The sequence below is a fragment of the Erythrolamprus reginae genome, chromosome 12 (assembly GCF_031021105.1).
Source record: "Erythrolamprus reginae isolate rEryReg1 chromosome 12, rEryReg1.hap1, whole genome shotgun sequence".
Classification (NCBI taxonomy): domain Eukaryota; kingdom Metazoa; phylum Chordata; class Lepidosauria; order Squamata; family Dipsadidae; genus Erythrolamprus; species Erythrolamprus reginae.
The window spans coordinates 31,811,832-31,829,752 of NC_091961.1; the positions used below are offsets into that span (position 1 = coordinate 31,811,832).

Genomic DNA, 17,921 nt, shown 5'->3' on the forward strand with positions numbered 1-17,921 from the left:
TGCTCCAAGTCCTCGGAGTGGGGCGTCATACAAATCTAATAAATAATAACAACAACAACAACAACAACAACAACAATAATAATAATTTGCACAAGGCCACTTTACTGGGATGGGCAAACATAATTCGCCGCTACATCACGCAGTCCTAGGTGCTTGGGAAGCGCCCGACTGGTGATGAAATACGAAATCCAGCATAGTGATCTCGTTTGCTGTGTTGTACTGAAATAATAATAATAATAATAATAATAATAATAATAATAATAATAATAATAATAATAATAATATGTACTGCTTCACAATACTTTACAGCCCTCTCTAAGCAGTTTACAGAATCACCCTCTTGCCCCCAACGATCTGGGTCCTCATTTGACCCTCCTCAGCAGAATGGAAGGCTGAGACAACCTTGAGCCTCGTGAGATTTGAACTGGTGAACTACAGCCAGCAGTCAGCAGAAGCAGCTTGCAGTACTGCACTCTAACCACTGTGCCACCAAGCCTCATAGGAGACTATGCTTAAATGAAAAATGGACTTTTTTATCTAAAGAATGTTGATGAGGCCAAGTTTGGTGCCTTTCCTGGATGTTGTTTACATTTAGCTCAAAAGAGAAAAATGCTCCTTCGTTGCTGGCTGTTTTAAAACCTCCTCCACATTATGCATCCTTATATCAATAAGGAGTTGATTTATTCATAAAATAAAGGATAGAAACATAGAAGATTGATGGCAGAAAAAGACCTCCTGGTCCATCTAGTCTGCCCTTATACTATTTCCTGTATTTTATCTAAGTATAGATCTATGTTTATCCCAGGCATGTTTAAATTCAGTGACTGTGGATTTACCAACCATGTCTGCTGGATTTTTGAGTCGGGGGTTTCGATCTGAGGGGCCCGCACAGAACAGAGGGAGATAACAGGGGCCGTGATTTCTGACAGTCTCAAAATGGGTGAACAGTGCAGTCAGGCGGTAGGGAAAGCAAGTAGGATGCTTGGCTAGAGGTATAACAAGCAGGAAGAGAGAGATTATGATCCCCTTATATAGAGCGCTGGTGAGACCCCATTTGGAATACTGTGTTCAATTCTGGAGACCTCACCTACAAAAAGATATGGACAAAATTGAAGGGGTCCAAAGACGGGCTACAAGAATGGTGGAAGGTCTCAAGCATAAAACGTATCAGGAAAGACTTCATGAACTCAATCTGTATAGTCTAGAGGGCAGAAGGGAAAGGGGGGACAGGATCGAAACATTTAAATATGTTAAAGGGTTAAATAAGGTCCAGGAGGGAAGGGTTTTTAATAGGAAAGTGAACACAAGAACAAGGGGACATAATCTGAAGTTAGTTGGGGGAAAGATCAAAAGCAACATGAGAAAATATTATTTGACTGAAAGAGTAGTAGATCCTTGGAACAAACTTCCAGCAGACGTGGTAGATAAATCCACAGTAACTGAATTTAAACATGCCTGGGATAAACATATATCCATTGTAAGATAAAATACAGGAAATAGTATAAGGGCAGACTAAATGGACCATGAGGTCTTTTTCTACCGTCAGACTTCTATGTTTCTATAAGACACCCCCCTCCTCCCCATGGGAAGTCTGGCATGCCCACACTCACCACTGGAGTGTCCAGGCTCAGAGTGCTGCCCAGTCTGTGAGGCTCCACCCTGACGTCCATCTGAGAAGGCAGCGAGAAGGGGAGGGAATGGCGGTTCTTCAGCTCCCGATTGGCCCAGGCCTCGTTGGGAGCCTTCAAGAGGGGCCGCGAGGGCCAGAGCTCCCCCTGACGGTTACAAGGCACGGGGGGCAGCTTGTCCCTGGAAGGGCCGTCTCCTGGAGTGCAAGGCAAGGGCCGTCGCTGGGGCCGGGTCTCTGCCCCAATGGCGTGGGGCCTGTCTGGAGGAGGGGGCGGTGGGAGGTCTCGGTGAGTGGGTGGGATCGGCAGAGGTTTGTCTTTGTGGAGAGAACCAGGCGCAGCCTATAAAATAATAGAATAGAATAGAATTCTTTTATTGGCCAAGTGTGATTGGACACACAAGGAAAATGCGACGAATTGTTGAGAAAAAGTGTGGAAAAATCCACAGTGCCATTGAAGAAAATTAATCAAGCCCAACAATTTCAGATAGGGCTGGATCCATGGAGCTTTTTTTGAGCTTGGTTATTTTCTTTTTCTTTTTAAATATTTTTTATTAAATTGCAAAGACAGACAAAACATACATTACATGTAACATTTAGTGGAGCAACAATCGCTCCTCTCAAAGTAGAAGTCATCTTTATATTTTTAATAAGTAAAAAAAGAAACAAAAACTAACTTTATCATTAATTTTAAAATACTTGAATATATCGATTGTAAGATAATAAGTAAAAAACACATCTGAAACATTTAAAAATATATAGAAATTTTTAAATTATAACTTGAAAAAAACTATGAAGAAAGAAAAAAAAGGAAAAATGGTAGAAGAGGAAAGAAGGAGTTTATCTTTATATTGTTAATAATCACTAATACAATATAACTACTACGTACAAATATGTTTAAAATAATGTAAAAATAAGGTTATCTCTGTTTCTTTGTATCTCACCAGATATATACCTTTTGCCAAACCTCATAAAATTCTGATTCTTCTTGATTTTTCAACCTTCTTGTCATCATGTCAAGCTCAGCACATTCTAAGACTTTCTTAAATATATATTTGGTTATTTTCTTGTAGATGTTTCGTTACCCAGCCAGGTAACATGAAGTGCTAGCTGATATCATCTAGCGTTGAAGATGTCACCTAGTTGGGTAATGAAACCTCTTCCAAAAAAAGAGACCATCAAGGATCCCTCAAGGTGCTCTCTCCCACTGGTACATTTCAGGTGAGACACCTTTTGAAAGACGCCTTGCCGGTCTACAGGTTCCGGTACCTTGGAAGTGGTTCCTGGGCTTGACGCTCCAGGTGGGTTGGGCACACGCTGCTGCTGCTGCAGAAGGTCCAGCCGTGGAGGAACTGGGGGAAGCGCTGCCTGCGGAGTCATTGAAAATGGAGAAGGAGGGCGCTCTACCTGGAGAGAGACCAAGAGGAAATCCAGTGGAAACGTTTGTAAAAATCCGTTAAAAAATCAAGTGACCACTACCTTGGCATTTCAAGACTTTGAATTAAAACGGAATACAGTGTTCCCTCGATTTTCGCGGGTTCGAACTTCGCGAAAAGTCTATACCACTGTTTTTCAAAAATATTAGTTAAAAAATACTTTGCGGGTTTTTTCCCTATACCACGGTTTTTCCCACCCAAATGATGTCATATATCATCGCCAAACTTTCGTCTGCCTTTAATAAATAGTTTTAAAAATAAACTTTAATAAATAAACATGGTGAGTAATAATCTGAATGGTTGCTAAGGGAATGGAAAATTGCAATTTAGGGGTTTAAAGTGTGAAGGGAAGGCTTGTGATACTGTTCATAGCCAAAAATAGTGTATTTACTTCCGCATCTTTACTTCACGGAAATTCGACTTTCGCGGGCAGTCTCGGAACGCATCCCCCGCGAAAAGCGAGGGAACACTGTACTGACAACCATCAGAAACCAAATGCTAGAAAATATCTACATAATCCATCCATCCATCCATCCATCCATCCTTCCATCCCTCCATCATCTATCTATCCCATCCCAATTTATCTTACACATTTCCATAGGGGAGACTGATAGGTCCAGTCCTACCTTTGCACCAGCCAGCTCCTTCATTAGGAACAGGGATTCATCCGTCCTGTCGTCGTCATCGTCGTAATTTGGAGAGGGGGCTCCTTCTGCCCCTTGCCTCAGAAGCCCTCCCCCTCCTCGGGGATCAAAAGGGTCCACCACAATGGGCTCCGTGCCTTTGATTTCGCACCGGCAGAAGGGGCATCCTTGCCCCTCCGATTCCTGCAGAGAGTAGGGGAGGGGGACATACGGACCAGGTGATTTAATCAGGGACACCCCATAGAATGTGGCAGGATTATCTTGGCACACGGGAGGGAGGGAGGGGGGCAGGGAGGATACATCTCAGTGGCTCCCAACCTTTTTCTTGGCCATGCCCCACCCAAGCATCTCCAAAATCCTCATGCCCCCCCACCCTCCCATGGCATATAATTCTAACAATTCAAAAAGTGAAATACTACAAGTGCAGAGGAAGCCTAAAAGTCCATTAACCTGGTTTAAACAAGGTTCCAATTGCCGCCATTAACAATCAAATTGCCTCCCTGTGGGGTGTGGTTCCCACGTTGAGAACCACTGATATAACTTGCTACTAGGAAATTAACTAGTCTGAGGGATTGTGAGCACAGTAAAAGGAAGAGGAAACATAGAAGATTGACGGCAGAAAAAGACCTCCTGGTCCATCTAGTCTGCTCTTATACTATTTCCTGTATTTAATCTTAGGATGGATATATGTTTATCCCAGGCATGTTTCAATTCAGTGACTGTGGATTTACCAACCACGTCTGCTGGAAGTTTGTTCCAAGCATCTACTACTCTTTCAGTAAAATAATATTTTCTCGCATTACTTCTAATCTTTCCCCCAACTAACCTCAGATTGTGCCCCCTTGTTCTTGTGTTCACTTTCCTATTGAAAGCACTTCCCTCCTGAACCTTATTTAAGCCTTTAACATATTTAAATGTTTCGATCATGTCCCCCCTTTTCCTTCTGTCCTCCAGACTCTACAGATTGAGTTCATGATACGTTTTATGCTTAAGACCTTCCACCATTCTTGTGGCCCGTCTTTGGACCCGTTCAATTTGATCAATATCTTTGTGTAGGTGAGGTCTCCAGAACTGAACACAGTATTATTTCAAATGTGGTCTCACTAGCGCTCTATATAGCGGGATCACAATCTCCCTCTTCCTGCTTGTTATCCTTCTAGCTATGCAGCCAAGCATTCTACTTGCTTTCCCTACCGCCTGACTGCACTGTTCACCCATTTGGAGTCTGTCAGAAAACTACTACTCTTTCAGTGAAATAATATTTTCTCACATTACTTCTAATCTTTCCCCCAGCTGACCTCAGATTGTGCCCCCTTGTTCTTGTGTTCATCACTTTCCTATTGAAAACACTTCCCTCCTGAACCTTATTTAACCCTTTAACATATTTAAATGTTTCGATCGTCCGTCCCCCCAATCATGTCCTCCAATGGTTGCAGATATATCTCCGTCTCTTTTTCACACACACACACACACACACAGAAAACACCTTTGATTCCTTCAGGGCTGCTGCACAAATCAACCACCCCACACTCGCAACAAATTCTAAACATGTTAGAGCACAATGGCGTAACAGTTGACCCAGCCTAGGGAGAAAACACCCATTGTAGGTGCCTATCGCACAGCTGGCAACAGCAGCGATGGTGACACAACACGCCCAGCCAGACAAACTGGGCTGGGTGCCGCTTTCTGTAGGGGCTGCAGAGGGCTTTGTTCCAAGGATTTTGGGGGGGGGGGGTGTTTCTGACAGGGGCGACCCCCATACCTGCCATGACGTGAGACAGGAGGTGCACATGAGGTGCCCGCAGGGTTCTATCTTCACATCTTTGTCGTTTTCGGCACAGATTTTGCAAAGCTGGAAAGTGGAGCCCATCTCACAGTAGAGTTCGTATTGCTCCTGGGGATGAGAAGAAGGCAGAAAGGGACAGAGGGTTAAAAAAACACCTTCCTGGAAACAGCCTTCAACAAGGGCCGCGGAAAGGTGAAAGCTTCCAACACACATTTTTTTAAAAAAAAATCCATCCATGGGCCACTTATTTTAAAAGGTGGGAGCATCGTTAAGGAAACAGGGTGTGATTCTTAAATCATGGCTGCACGTATTTCAAATTGCAGGCACTGGAAGAGGACAGACAATCTGATAAAAGGAAATGCTCCCTAACCTAGTGATTTTCAACCTTTTTTTGAGCTGCGGCACATTTTTTACATATACAAAATAATGGGGCACCTTGAGTAGGGGGAGGAGTGGGGGGGCTAAAAAAAGTTTGGACAAAAAGAATTCTCTCTCTCTCTCTTCCTCCCTTTCGCTCTATTTCTCTCCCTCTTTCTCTCTCTCTCTTCCTTCCTTCCTCTCTCTCTCCATCCCTTTCTCTCTTCCTTCCTCTCTTTTTTGCTCTCTTTCTATCTCTCCCTCCTTCCCTGCCTCTCTTTCTCTCTCTTGCTTTCTTTCTTTCTCTCTCTTTCTTTCTCTCTCTCTCTTGCTTTCTTTCTCTCTCTCTCTCTCTCTTTCTCTCTCTTGCTGAGCTTCGCGGCACACCTGGTTGAAAAACACTGCTCTATCCCACATCCCTCAGCATTCCAGTTCAGGACCATTTTCTCCAAATGTGGACTCCACACATCTCTCTGGGCACTTTTCGTATTTTTTTTTCTTTCTTTCTTTCTTTCTTTCTCTTTTTCTTTCTTTCTTTCCCACCGTAATGGCTTTCCATAATGCCTGGCCTTGCCAGCAGGCCTGGGGGCCACGACTTAACAACTATCATGGCCAAATTGTATGAATGCTACATATGTATATTAATTATTTAGCTTATTTGGGTTTTATTGTTAAGTTGCGTATTTGACTTCTTTTTAATTGTTTTTATACACTGCTCAAAAAAAAATAAAGGGAACGCTCAAATAACACATCCTAAATCTGAATGAATGAAATATTCTCATCGAATGCTTTGTTCTGTACCAATCTGAATGTGCTGACAACAAAATGAAATTGATTGTCAATCAGTGTTGCTTCCTAAGTGGACAGTTTGGTTTCATAGAAGTTTGATTTATTTGGAGTTATATTCTGTTGTTCAAGTGTTCCCTTTATTTTTTTGAGCAGTATATTTTTATATTTTTATTACTGTTGTGAGCCGCCCCGAGTCTTCGGAGAGGGGCAGCATACAAATCTAATAAATATAAATAATAATAATAATAATAATAATAATAATAATAATAATAATATTGTTGTAAGCCGCTCTGAGTCCTTTGGGATTGGGTGGCACAGAAGTAGAATTAAACAAACAAACAAATAAATTTTAACTGTAAGACTAGATGAGGCATCTCCGAACTTGGCAACTTTAAGACTTGTGGACTAGTAACTCCCAGAATCCCTCAGCCAGCAATCTGGGAATTGAAGTCCAAAACCCTTAAAAATTGGCATGTTTTTGGGAGACGCCTGGGACTAGATGGGAGGAATGGAGAGAGAGGAATGAGTGATCTCCGTTCACCTGGGTGACTTTAATGTGGTCCTGGGGGGTGGGCTCACACAGGCCGGTCAGGTCAGGATTCTGGTTTCTTCCATCAGGATACAAGTAACTAGAGGAGAGACGCAAAGGTTATTGATTTTAAAAAGAAAGATATAGCTGAACAGAACAGAGCCTCAGACAAATAATATTTTCTCACGTTACTTCTGATCTTTCCCCCAACTGACCTCAGATTGTGTCCCCTTGTTCTTGTGTTCACTTTCCTATTAAAAACACTTCCCTCCTGGACCTTATTTAACCCTTTAACCTATTTAAATGTTTCGATCATGTCCCCCCTTTTCTGTCCTCCAGACTATACAGATTGAATTCAATAAGTGTTTCTTGATCAGTTTTATGCTTAAGACCTTCCACCATTCTTGTAGCCCGTCTTTGGACCCGTTCAATTTTGTCAATATCTTTTTGTAGGTGAGGTCTCCAGAACTGAACACAGTATTATTCCAAATGTGGTGTCACCAGCACTCTATACAGCGGGAGTGCGATCTCCCTCTTCCTGCTTGTTATACCTCTAGCTATGCAGCCAAGCATTCTACTTGCTTTCCCTACCGCCTGACCGCACTGTTCACCCATTTGGAATCTGTCAGAAATCACGACCCCTAAATCCTTCTCTTCTGAAGTTTTTGCTAACACAGAACTGCCAATGCAATACTCAGATTGAGGATTCTTTTGGGACAGTGTTTCCCAACCCTGGCAACTTGAAGATATCTGGACTTCAACTCCCAGAATTCCCCAGCCAGCATTTGCTGGCTGGGGAATTCTGGGAGTTGAAGTCCAAATATCTTCAAGTTGCCAGGGTTGGGAAACACTACTTTAGAATAGAATAGAATAGAATTATTGGCCAAGTGTGACTGGACACAGAAGGAATTTGTCTTGGTGCAGATGCTCTCAGTGTACATAAAATAAAATATACATTTGTCAAGAATCATGTGGTACAACACTTAATGATTGTCATAGGGGTCAAATAAGCAATGAAGAAGCAATATTAATAAAAATCTTAGGATATACGCAACAAGTTACAGTCATACAGTCAACATGGGAGGAAATGGGTGATAGGAATGATGAGAAAAACTAGTAGAATAGAAGTGCAGATTTAGTAGAAAGTCTGACAGTGTTGAGGGAATTATTTGTTTAGTAGAGTGATGACGTTCGGGGAAAAACTGTTCTTGTGTCTAGTTGTCTTGGTGTGCAGTGCTCTGTAGCGACGTTTTGAGGGTAGGAGTTGAAACAATTTGTGTCCAGGATGTGAGGGGTCAGTAAATATTTTCCCCACCCTCTTTTTGACTCGTGCAGTATCCAGGTCCTCAATGGAAGGCAGGTTGGCAGCAAAACTAAAACTGAATTACGAAGAGGCCTTACAAAGTCCCAAATATGGAAAATAAAAATTTTGAGTTGGGATTCCCCTGTTGATGAAAAAGAAACAGGTCTCACGGCTCCCACTTGCTCAGAGCCAAACCTGTTGCTCAACGCTTCAGCCAATCAGAGGCCTGGTATTTGAAGGAAGCGCGCACCGATTTGCTCTGGGTGGCCTGGGGAATGACGTCGCGTGCATGGTGACATCATCACCAGGCACATAAGGCCGCACGCCCATTGGCATCAGAGACAGCTGTGCAAGTTCATAACTGCCTCTTTTTGCACAATGAGGCGCTGACACACCTGCCACCTTTTTGATCTCGCTGTGGTTTGTTACTGATGCCTATCTGCAAAACCCCACAGGGCTGGAAAGAGAAACTCAGTCTGTTGCATATCGAAGGACTGTGCAAAATCTGGAACTCAGATGGAAGGTTGTATTAGGACAAGCACAAGAGCCGTGTTAGCCAAGCACACAACAGACTGAATCCCTTTCCGTTTTTCAACTACAGGGAGCTTTTGGCATTAGGAATGTTATTTATGGCCGGTCCTTAGGACCACAGCACACCACTGTGGTCCTGCAATTGCATTTTGAGAATTTCAACCCTTTCCAATGGGGGAAAAATCAACACTGGCTAAGCATAATCATGATTTACATGTACAGTGGTCGCTCTACTTACGAACTTAATTCGTTATGTAACCAGGTTCTTAAGTAGAAAAGTTTGTAAGAAGCAGCAATTTTCCCCATAGGAATCAATGTAAAAGCAAATAATGAGTGCGATTGGGGAAACCAAAGGGAGGGGGGAGGCCCTGTTTCCTCCCAGGAGATTCCTAGAGAGGCCCCACAGAGGCTTCTCCCCATCTTTTCTGGCCCTGTTTCCTCCCAGGAGATTCCTAGAGAGGCCCCACAGAGGCTTCTCCCCACCTTTTCTGGCCCTCTTTCCTCCCAGGAGATTCCTAGAGAGGACCCACAGAGGCTTCTCCCCACCTTTTCTGGCCCTGTTTCCTCCCAGGAGATCCCTAGAGAGGCCCCACAGAGGCTTCTCCCCACCTTTTCTGGCCCTGTTTCCTCCCAGGAGATTCCTAGAGAGGACCCACGGAGGCTCCTCCCCACCTTTTCCGGCCCTGTTTCCTCCCAGGAGATCCCTAGAGAGGCCCCACAGAGGCTTCTTCCCGCCTTTTCCAGCCCTGTTTCCTCCCAGGAGATTCCTAGAGAGGCCCCACGGAGTCTTCTCCCCGCCTTTTCCGGCCCTGTTTCCTCTCAGGAGATTCCTAGAGAGGCTCCACGGAGCGTTCTCCCCGCCTTTTCCGGCCCTGTTTCCTCCCAGGAGGTTCCTAGAGAGGCCCCACAGAGACCTCTCCCCACCTTTTCCGGCTGTTTCCTCCCAGGCGATTCCTAGAGAGGCGCCACGGAGGCTTCTCCTGCCTTTTTCAGCCCTGTTTCCTCCCAGGAGATTCCTAGAGAGGACCCACGGAGGCTTCTCCCTGCCTTTTCCGACCCTGTTTCCTCCCAGGAGATTCCTAGAGAGGCCCCACGGAGGCTTCTCCCTGCCTTTTCTGGTTACAGTTTCGGAGGCTGGGGTTTGTAAGTGGAAAATGGTTCTTGAGAAGAGGCAAAAAAAATCTTGAACACCCGGTTCCTATCTAGAAAAGTTTGTTAAATAGAGTTAAGAAAAAGAAGTCACTTACAAGCCTTCCCTGAAGCCGTCAATCAGTGCTTGAAAAAGAGGTTTGTTGTGGGGGATGGTCTGGAGGATGTTTCCATCTGCAGTGACGTAGCCAATTGCCCACTGACCAAGCCGCGTACAACTCAGACGAAAAATATAACTGAAACAACAACAAAAAGATATGATTGATTGATGAAGAAAACAAATTTGAATTTTTTACATATGAAGAATTTTTTTTTAATGGCAGCTCAGCAAAAGATCTCTCCCTCCCCACCCCCATCCCAGCAATCATAAATATCTGAATGCTTCTTTCAATGTGCATTGACAATCGTGGCAAGGATGTCCCTAACTTCTTGGATACTCTAAAAGTTTGCTTGATTATCCTCTAGGACAGTGTTTTTCAACCAGTGTGCCATGGCACACTAGTGTGCCGTGAGACACGGTCAGGTGTGCCGCGAAGAAGGAAGCTCAGGTTCTGGTCTCACAACTTTTTGCTGAGAGAGAGAGAGAGAAAGAAAGCAAGAGAGAGAAAGAAAGAGAGAGAGAGAGAAAGCAAGTGAGAGAGAGAGAAAGAGAGAGAAAGCAAGAGAGAGAAAAGGAGAGGAAGGGAGAGAGAGAGAAATGAGCAAAAAGGGGAGGAAAAAAGAGAAATGAGAAAACGATTGAGACAGAGAATGAGGAAAGAGAGAGAAACAAAAGAGAGAGAGATCTTGATTTAAAGCATATGATGAAAAGCACCCAAAAAATAAGAGAGAAAACACCCCAGCCCTCACCTGTTTTTGTAAATGGTTCAAGAGTATGTATACACACACACACACACAAGAGGGGGAGAAGACAGGGATAGAAAAAGAGAGGAGAGTGTCTTAGAGTGTCATTTTGTGTCATTTTGGTTGGTGGTGTGCCCCAGGATTTTGTAAATGTAAAAAATGTGGTTCAAAAAAGGTTGAAAATCACTGCTCTAGGAGGATCCCTACTGAGGAATGTCTCACCCTGGAGATGGACGGTATCTAAATTGGATTGACAAATAAATGAATCATCAATATGCCCAACCCTGCAACTTCAATTTATGGTGTTTCAAATTTAGGATCATTTCAAATGCTTCCCCAGAACATGAACGGAGGTTTGTAAGGCTGCCTTTGAAACACTCACCTTCCAGGTTTGTGAATGAACTTCTGAAGCCGGGCTTTGACCTCGTCATAGGTCAGGAAGGCCATGTAGCCAGGATGAGTCACCGCAAGGCTATTCCAGTTTCGGAGCAATGAAGACCAGGGCTGCGTGGGTGGGTGGGTGGGTGAGAAGGGAGTTATTTCAACAAGGAAACAGCCATTCCGACTGTAGCTCATCCCACTTCCCATACAGTCAAATCCCCTCCGTGAATTGAGTTCAGCCACGCTCAACCTCAACTGTTAACGTGTAAAATAAAAGCAGATAATTTAAAGGGGCAGATAATTTAAAGGGGCACGGCAATTTTCCCATTCAAAGCTATTCCTCGTGCCAGGTTATCTGTTTCAGTGGTGAACCAATGTCTGTCTTTTGGGAAATCGTGGCTTAAGAGTTAAAAGGGGGGGGGGGCAGGGGAGGTAGCTTACCTGAAACAGACGGGTAAAAATATCAAATTCGAACACCGAAATGTAATCGTTGCAGGTCAGATCAATGGTGGATTTCAATGCCATGGCTTCCAGGCCGGAACTGATGGGGTGGACTTCATGTAGGGCTTGGCGGAAGGTTTTCCATGGGACAATGGTCCTAACAGTGGGATAAAAATCTATGTATATAAAAAAGGCTGCATGTAGGTAGGTTTCAGCATAACTCTGGAATGCTTTGAGCAATTTCAACCAAAATTGGTACACATATTGGCCATTAGCTTGTTTGCTTGTTTGTGTGCGTACATGTGGTTAGATAGATATTTATTTATTTATTTATTTTATTTATTAGATTTGTATGCCGTCCCTCTCCATAGACTCGGGGCGGCTAACAACAATAATAAAAATAGCATGTAATAAATCTAATATTTAAAACCACTAAAAAACCCTTATTAAAAACCAAACATATACAGATAGATAGATAGATAGATAGATAGATAGATAGATAGATGGATGGATGGATGGATGGATGGATGGATGGATGGAAGGAAGGAAGGAAGGAAGGATGGATGGACAGATGAATGGATGGAGACAGACAGACAATCAGACAGACAGACAGATTTCTTTTACAGCATAGGGACTTAAAACATCTGCTAAATCAAACAAAAGACTTCTTTCATCTTCCACTGCTGCCTTTCCTAGAAGAGCTAATCAGATTCAAATAGGACAGTGTTGCCCAACCTTAGCCATTTCAAGATGTGTGGACCTCCAGGGGTCTTCTGGGAGTTGAAGTCCACATACCTTAAAATGACTATGCTCTAGGAAGTCGCTGAATAGGAAAAGCTCCGTCCCACTCATGTATCCTAGCCATAAATATTTAAAGCGCACATTACTTCTGATACTGGATGTTATAGTGTCTCCCATAAATTGCTCTTAAAACCATCCAAGCCCATGCAAATAGATTCACTACCACCAGAATGAATCCCAGCGACCGGTTAGGTCCCTCAGAGTGGACCTTCTCCGGGTCCCGTCAACAAAACAATGTCGTTTGGCAGGGCCCAGGGGAAAAGCCTTCTCTGTGGTGGCCCCGGCCCTCTGGAACCAACTCCCCCCCCCCCCCGGAGATTAGAATTGTCCCCACCCTCCTTGCCTTTCCTAAGTTCCTTAAAACCCACCTCTGCCGTCAGGCATGGGGGAATTGTGATATTCTTTCCCCCTAGGCCTTTATGTTATGTTTGTTTGTAGGGATGTTTGGTTTTACAATAAGGGTTTTTTAGTTGTTTTAATATTGGATTTATATGATGTTTTTTATTACTGTTGTTAGCCGCCCCGAGTCTACGGAGAGGGGCGGCATACAAATCCAATAAATAAAGTAAGTAAGTAAGTAAGTAAGTAAGTAAGTAAGTAAGTAAGTAAGTAAGTAAATAAATAAATAAGTAAGCAAGTTATTAAGTAAATAAGTAAGTAAATAAGTAAATAAGTAAGTAAATAAGTAAGTAAGTAAATAAATAAATAAGAATGGAAATACACAAATGCAGGTACATTTGTTCCAAAACCGAAGAGAAATAATGTACAATTACTGAGAGCAGGCAACATCAGTTATAATCCCTAATTTGTCCAATAACTGGTTAAAAGCAGCTACTGACGTAAGAGCAGTATAAAAGGAATGTCACATAACTGCATCTCAACAAGATCTCTGACATCTAAATAACTGTTCTGAGATACTAAATGAAGGAAGGAATGAAGGAAGCCCAGCGGCTTGCAGGCAAGGTTATGAGGTTCACATATTTCATACGTCTTAATTTGCAGATCCGTTGTGCGTATTTCATATGGGAAAAACTTTGAATCTGGAATGCAATCAAAATTAATCTCCAGAAATAAACCTCTATAGTTATGGGCAGTGTAGCCTCTTGAAGCCGAGTGAAACATCAATTCCTTCAACAAATCTGCCATGAACAAATCTTTTCCCCAAAGTCAACCCTTCTTTATCAAGGAAAGGATAAGGCTAAAGATTACCCCAAAGCTGTGTGTGTGTGTTTGTGTGTGTGATGGGGTGTATTTTAACCCTATAAGAGTGGGGGCTAGGGTCAGATAATTTCAAAGAAATACGTGAATGGCCTCACCCAGCCTTGACAGTCTATAGCAGGGGTCCCCAAACTTGGCAAGTTTAAGACTTGTGGACTTCAACTCCCAGAATTCTCTAGCCAGCTATAATGGCTGGAGAATTCTGGGAGTTGAAGTCCACAAGTCTTAAAATTGCCAAGTTTGAAGACCTCTGGTTTATAGTAAAGAGTTGTCAAACTCAATTTCATTGAGGGCTACATTAGAGCTGTGGTTGACCGAGGGGAGGGGGGGAATGCCCAATGGGTAGCCGTGGCCAGGTTGATGCCACTCCCCAAACTGCTGCCATGTTTCCTCTTTGCACTGAGTAAACTGGGCCGAAACAACAGCCCCCTTACATTTTCCAGGATGGCCCTTCGGCCCAGATCCAACCACATTGCAGGGTGAATCCGGCCCGTGGCCCTTGTGGTTTGACACTCCCGGTCTGGTAGTTTTGGGGTTCCATCTTCCACATGTCGGATGCAGCAAAACCACGAGAGAGAAACCCACTCCAGTTATGGAGTTGCTTGAAGAACTGTCGGAGGCCCAGCAGCTCATGTTGGAAATTGTACTTACTTCTCCTCAAAGGCTTTTCTCCAAAACTCGGCTGCGTCTGCCTTTGTGATTCGGAAAGTGTCTCCTTGGAAGAGTCCGTTTGGAAATATGCCCTTCAGTTCCGCCAGCATGTGGCTGAAGATCAGGGACAATTTGGTCAGGTTGCGCCTGCAAGGACAGAAAAAAACACCTGTCAGCCCCCCTAGAGTCACTCTGGAGAGTGAAACAAGAGGCATACAAATTAAACAAATACATGTGTATAGAGCGCTGGTGAGACCCCATTTGGAATCCTGTGTCCAGTTCTGGAGACCTCGCCTACAAAAAGATATGGATAAAATTGAAGGGGTCCAAAGACGGGCTACAGGAATGGTGGAAGGTCTTAAGCATAAAACGTATCAGGAAAGACTTCATGAACTCCATCTGTATAGTCTGGAGGACAGAAGGGAAAGGGGGGGACATGATCGAAATATTGAAATAGGTTAAAGGGTTAAATAAGGTTCAGGAGGGAAGTGTTTTTAATAGGAAAGTGAACACAAGAACAAGGGGACACAATCTGAGGTTAGTTGGGGGAAAGTTCAGCAGCAATGGGAGAAAATATTATGTGAGTGAAAGGGTAGTAGATGCTTGGAACAAACCTCCAACAGGCGTGGTTGGTAAATCCACAGTAACTGAATTTAAACATGCCCGGGATAAACATATATCCATCCTAAGATAAAATACAGGAAATAGTATAAGGGCAGACTAGATGGACCAGGAGGTCTTTTTCTGCCTTCAATCTTCTATGTTTCTATGTGCTATGACATGGGAAAGCAGCGACCCCAAAAACGAAAAAAGAAACTGCAACGTTGATGATTTTTTTTTTCAGGTCACATTCTGAATTGGTTTTTTCTAACGATGCATTCTAATTCCTGGCAATTTGGAAATTTAAGCTTTATAGAATTTTACAAGCCCTCTTTAACTCTTCAGGTATTCTTTATTTGCCTACTCAGAGGTGCAAATGGCTAAAACGCTTTTGAAGTAAGGCCGAAAACCGATCACCCAGCTAGGAGCTACAAGTCCTTCAATCAGTGTTATATAATGACCATCTGTCCAGACAGCATTTCATTCGAAAGAATTCCAATCATAACTTAAGTACACTTTATTAAGCGAATTAAGCTTTGCATAACTGAGCGCACAAGAGCCGTCCCCTTATGAGTACATACTCTCAGGTTACTCAACACAGGTATACAAGAAAAGGGTACATATTTAGGGTGCAGAGGGGGCTGCTTCTGTTAGAAAATTATCAGCCCCAACTGTCACCAAGAGGGAGGCCCCTCTGTAAATCCTCTAATCAATAGTGCCAGATGACAACCAAACTCAAAAGATAAGATCCTTCCTTCACTCATACTGCCCTTCGGTTTTAAGACGTTGGAGCAGCTACTTGGGGTACTTTTAATCAACGAGGAACACAACAGAAGTTAACACCATACAATTTATTTCACTCGTACACGTGGAAAGTCAGGGCAGGACCCTCAAACCTACAGATTCCTAAAGCCTCTCCCTTTCTTTGCCCAAGGGTGATCTCTTCTGCCAGTGTCCTCAGAGTATTTGCAGTATTACCTCTGGACTAATTCATTATTTTACTGAAAGAGTAGTAGATCCTTAGAACAAACTTCCAGCAGAGGTGGTAGATAAATCCAAAGGAACTGAATTTAAACATGCCTGGGATAAACATAGATCCATCCTAAGATAAAATACAGGAAATAGTATAAGGGCAGACTAGATGGACCAGGAGGTCTTTTTCTGCCGTCAATCTTCTATGTTTCTGAAGAGGAGATCCAAGCAGAGAGAAGTGAAAAAGCAGACCATCCCTTGCTTTGATGTGGCATATGGAACAGGGTGTTCATTTTTAATTCTGGCGTCTGGTTAAGCCTTCAGGAGTTTGATGCCCAAAGTCTCAACTCCACCTTCTTGGATAGCAGACTCATCACTCTGGCCCAGAGCCAGGCCTCGTATCTCAGAAACCGGCCTTTCCCTTCGTATTTTTAGACTGTCCGGAGTGATTGGCTACCTAGAAGCATTAATAGCTTCCCTCGCTTCTTTCTGAGCTCGCTCTCTCTCTCTCTCATGTGAATCTCACAGGCATTCCTGGATTCTGTGGGAGGTTCCCCTTGAGAAAGTATATTAATTAGAAAGTGAGAGTGGTGCCAAGACAGTGGTTGATAAGGAAATAATAATGCAGTGGTCCCTCGTTTTTTGCTGGGGACGCGTTCCAAGACCACCTGTGAAAAACAAATTTCCATGAAGTAGAGGAAAGATATCTTTTAATGTATTTAACAAGTATTTGGACTTTTAAAACCCACCCTTTGCATTAAACAGTCATTCTGTAATGTTTCTCAGCTGGAACTACATGGGATATCCTATCAGTTTCTTTAATAGAGTACAGTAGTAGTGTAGAAGAATTTTATGAATTTTTAATGGATTTAAAATTTTTAATGATTTAATGGATTTAAGCCTCCTGGTCCATCTAGTCTGCCCTTATACTATTTCTTGTATTTTATCTTAGGATGGATATACGTTTATCCCAGGCATGTTTACATTCAGTTCCTGTAGATTTACCAACCACGTCTGCTGGAAGTTTGTTCCAAGCATCTACCACTCTTTCAGTACAGTAAAATAATATTTTCTCATGTTGCTTCTGATCTTTCCCCCAAATAACCTCAGATTGTGCCCCTCTTTCTTGTATTTTGGACCTGTTCAATTTTATCCATATCTTTTTGTAGGAACTCTCCAGAACTGAGCACAGGATTCTTCCATTATTTTCTGGCTCTGGATATCCTGCAAAAAAGTCAAGAGGTCAAACAAGCTCTCAGTGGAACTGCAGCCTTTACCAGGGCCTCATTTCTCTGAGTTTAGTATTTTTTTGTTTTTTTCTGCTGCTTTTGCCTCTGACCTGCAGTAGGCTGTTCTTTTCCGGCTTCCTGTTTGCTGGATTAAAAAAAAAATTACCATGATAACAGCTTGCCTTGCAGAAGTCACGGAGATGTCAACCCACTGCACTCGTAAATCTTTAAAACCATCCTTCCACGCATCTAACTAGCTCCTACAGAACTTCCTTCTGAGGAAGTTCTGTAGTCCATTAACTTCTGAAGTCCATTAACTTAGCTTTATTACATTCAGCAGGAAAAAGAAATAATGCCCTCAATGTCAGCTGGTGCCTCTGCAGAGAAAAACGTGTCTGCCTTGGATCGCCTTTCCTAAAATCAAACATCAGGACAATCATGAGGTTTTATGAGTGTTTTTAAATCAAGGGTTTTTAACTGTTTTGCTTTTTAATCATTGGATTTGCATTTTGTATTCCTGTTGTGAGCCGCTCCGAGTCTTCAGAGAGGGGTGGCATGCAAATCTAATAAATAATAAAATCATAACAATAATTACAAATCCAGATTAAGTGAGATCCTCGTATTATATGGGGGA

The 17,921-nt window shown here is 43.0% G+C and overlaps 1 protein-coding gene across 1 annotated transcript in view; it reads right to left on the minus strand.

Annotated features, from left to right (window-relative positions):
* CBL (Cbl proto-oncogene) overlaps positions 1–17,921 on the minus strand; it is a 48,536-nt gene that overhangs the window by 11,393 nt on the left and 19,222 nt on the right. The window contains exons 3-11 of the mRNA XM_070765479.1: positions 14,487–14,633; positions 11,817–11,973; positions 11,377–11,498; positions 10,250–10,387; positions 7,181–7,268; positions 5,470–5,601; positions 3,690–3,890; positions 2,897–3,034; positions 1,611–1,970 (exon numbers count right to left, since the gene is read on the minus strand). Of these exons, the coding sequence (XP_070621580.1) occupies positions 1,611–1,970; positions 2,897–3,034; positions 3,690–3,890; positions 5,470–5,601; positions 7,181–7,268; positions 10,250–10,387; positions 11,377–11,498; positions 11,817–11,973; positions 14,487–14,633 (1,483 nt within the window). The remainder of the gene's footprint in view (positions 1–1,610; positions 1,971–2,896; positions 3,035–3,689; positions 3,891–5,469; positions 5,602–7,180; positions 7,269–10,249; positions 10,388–11,376; positions 11,499–11,816; positions 11,974–14,486; positions 14,634–17,921) is intronic.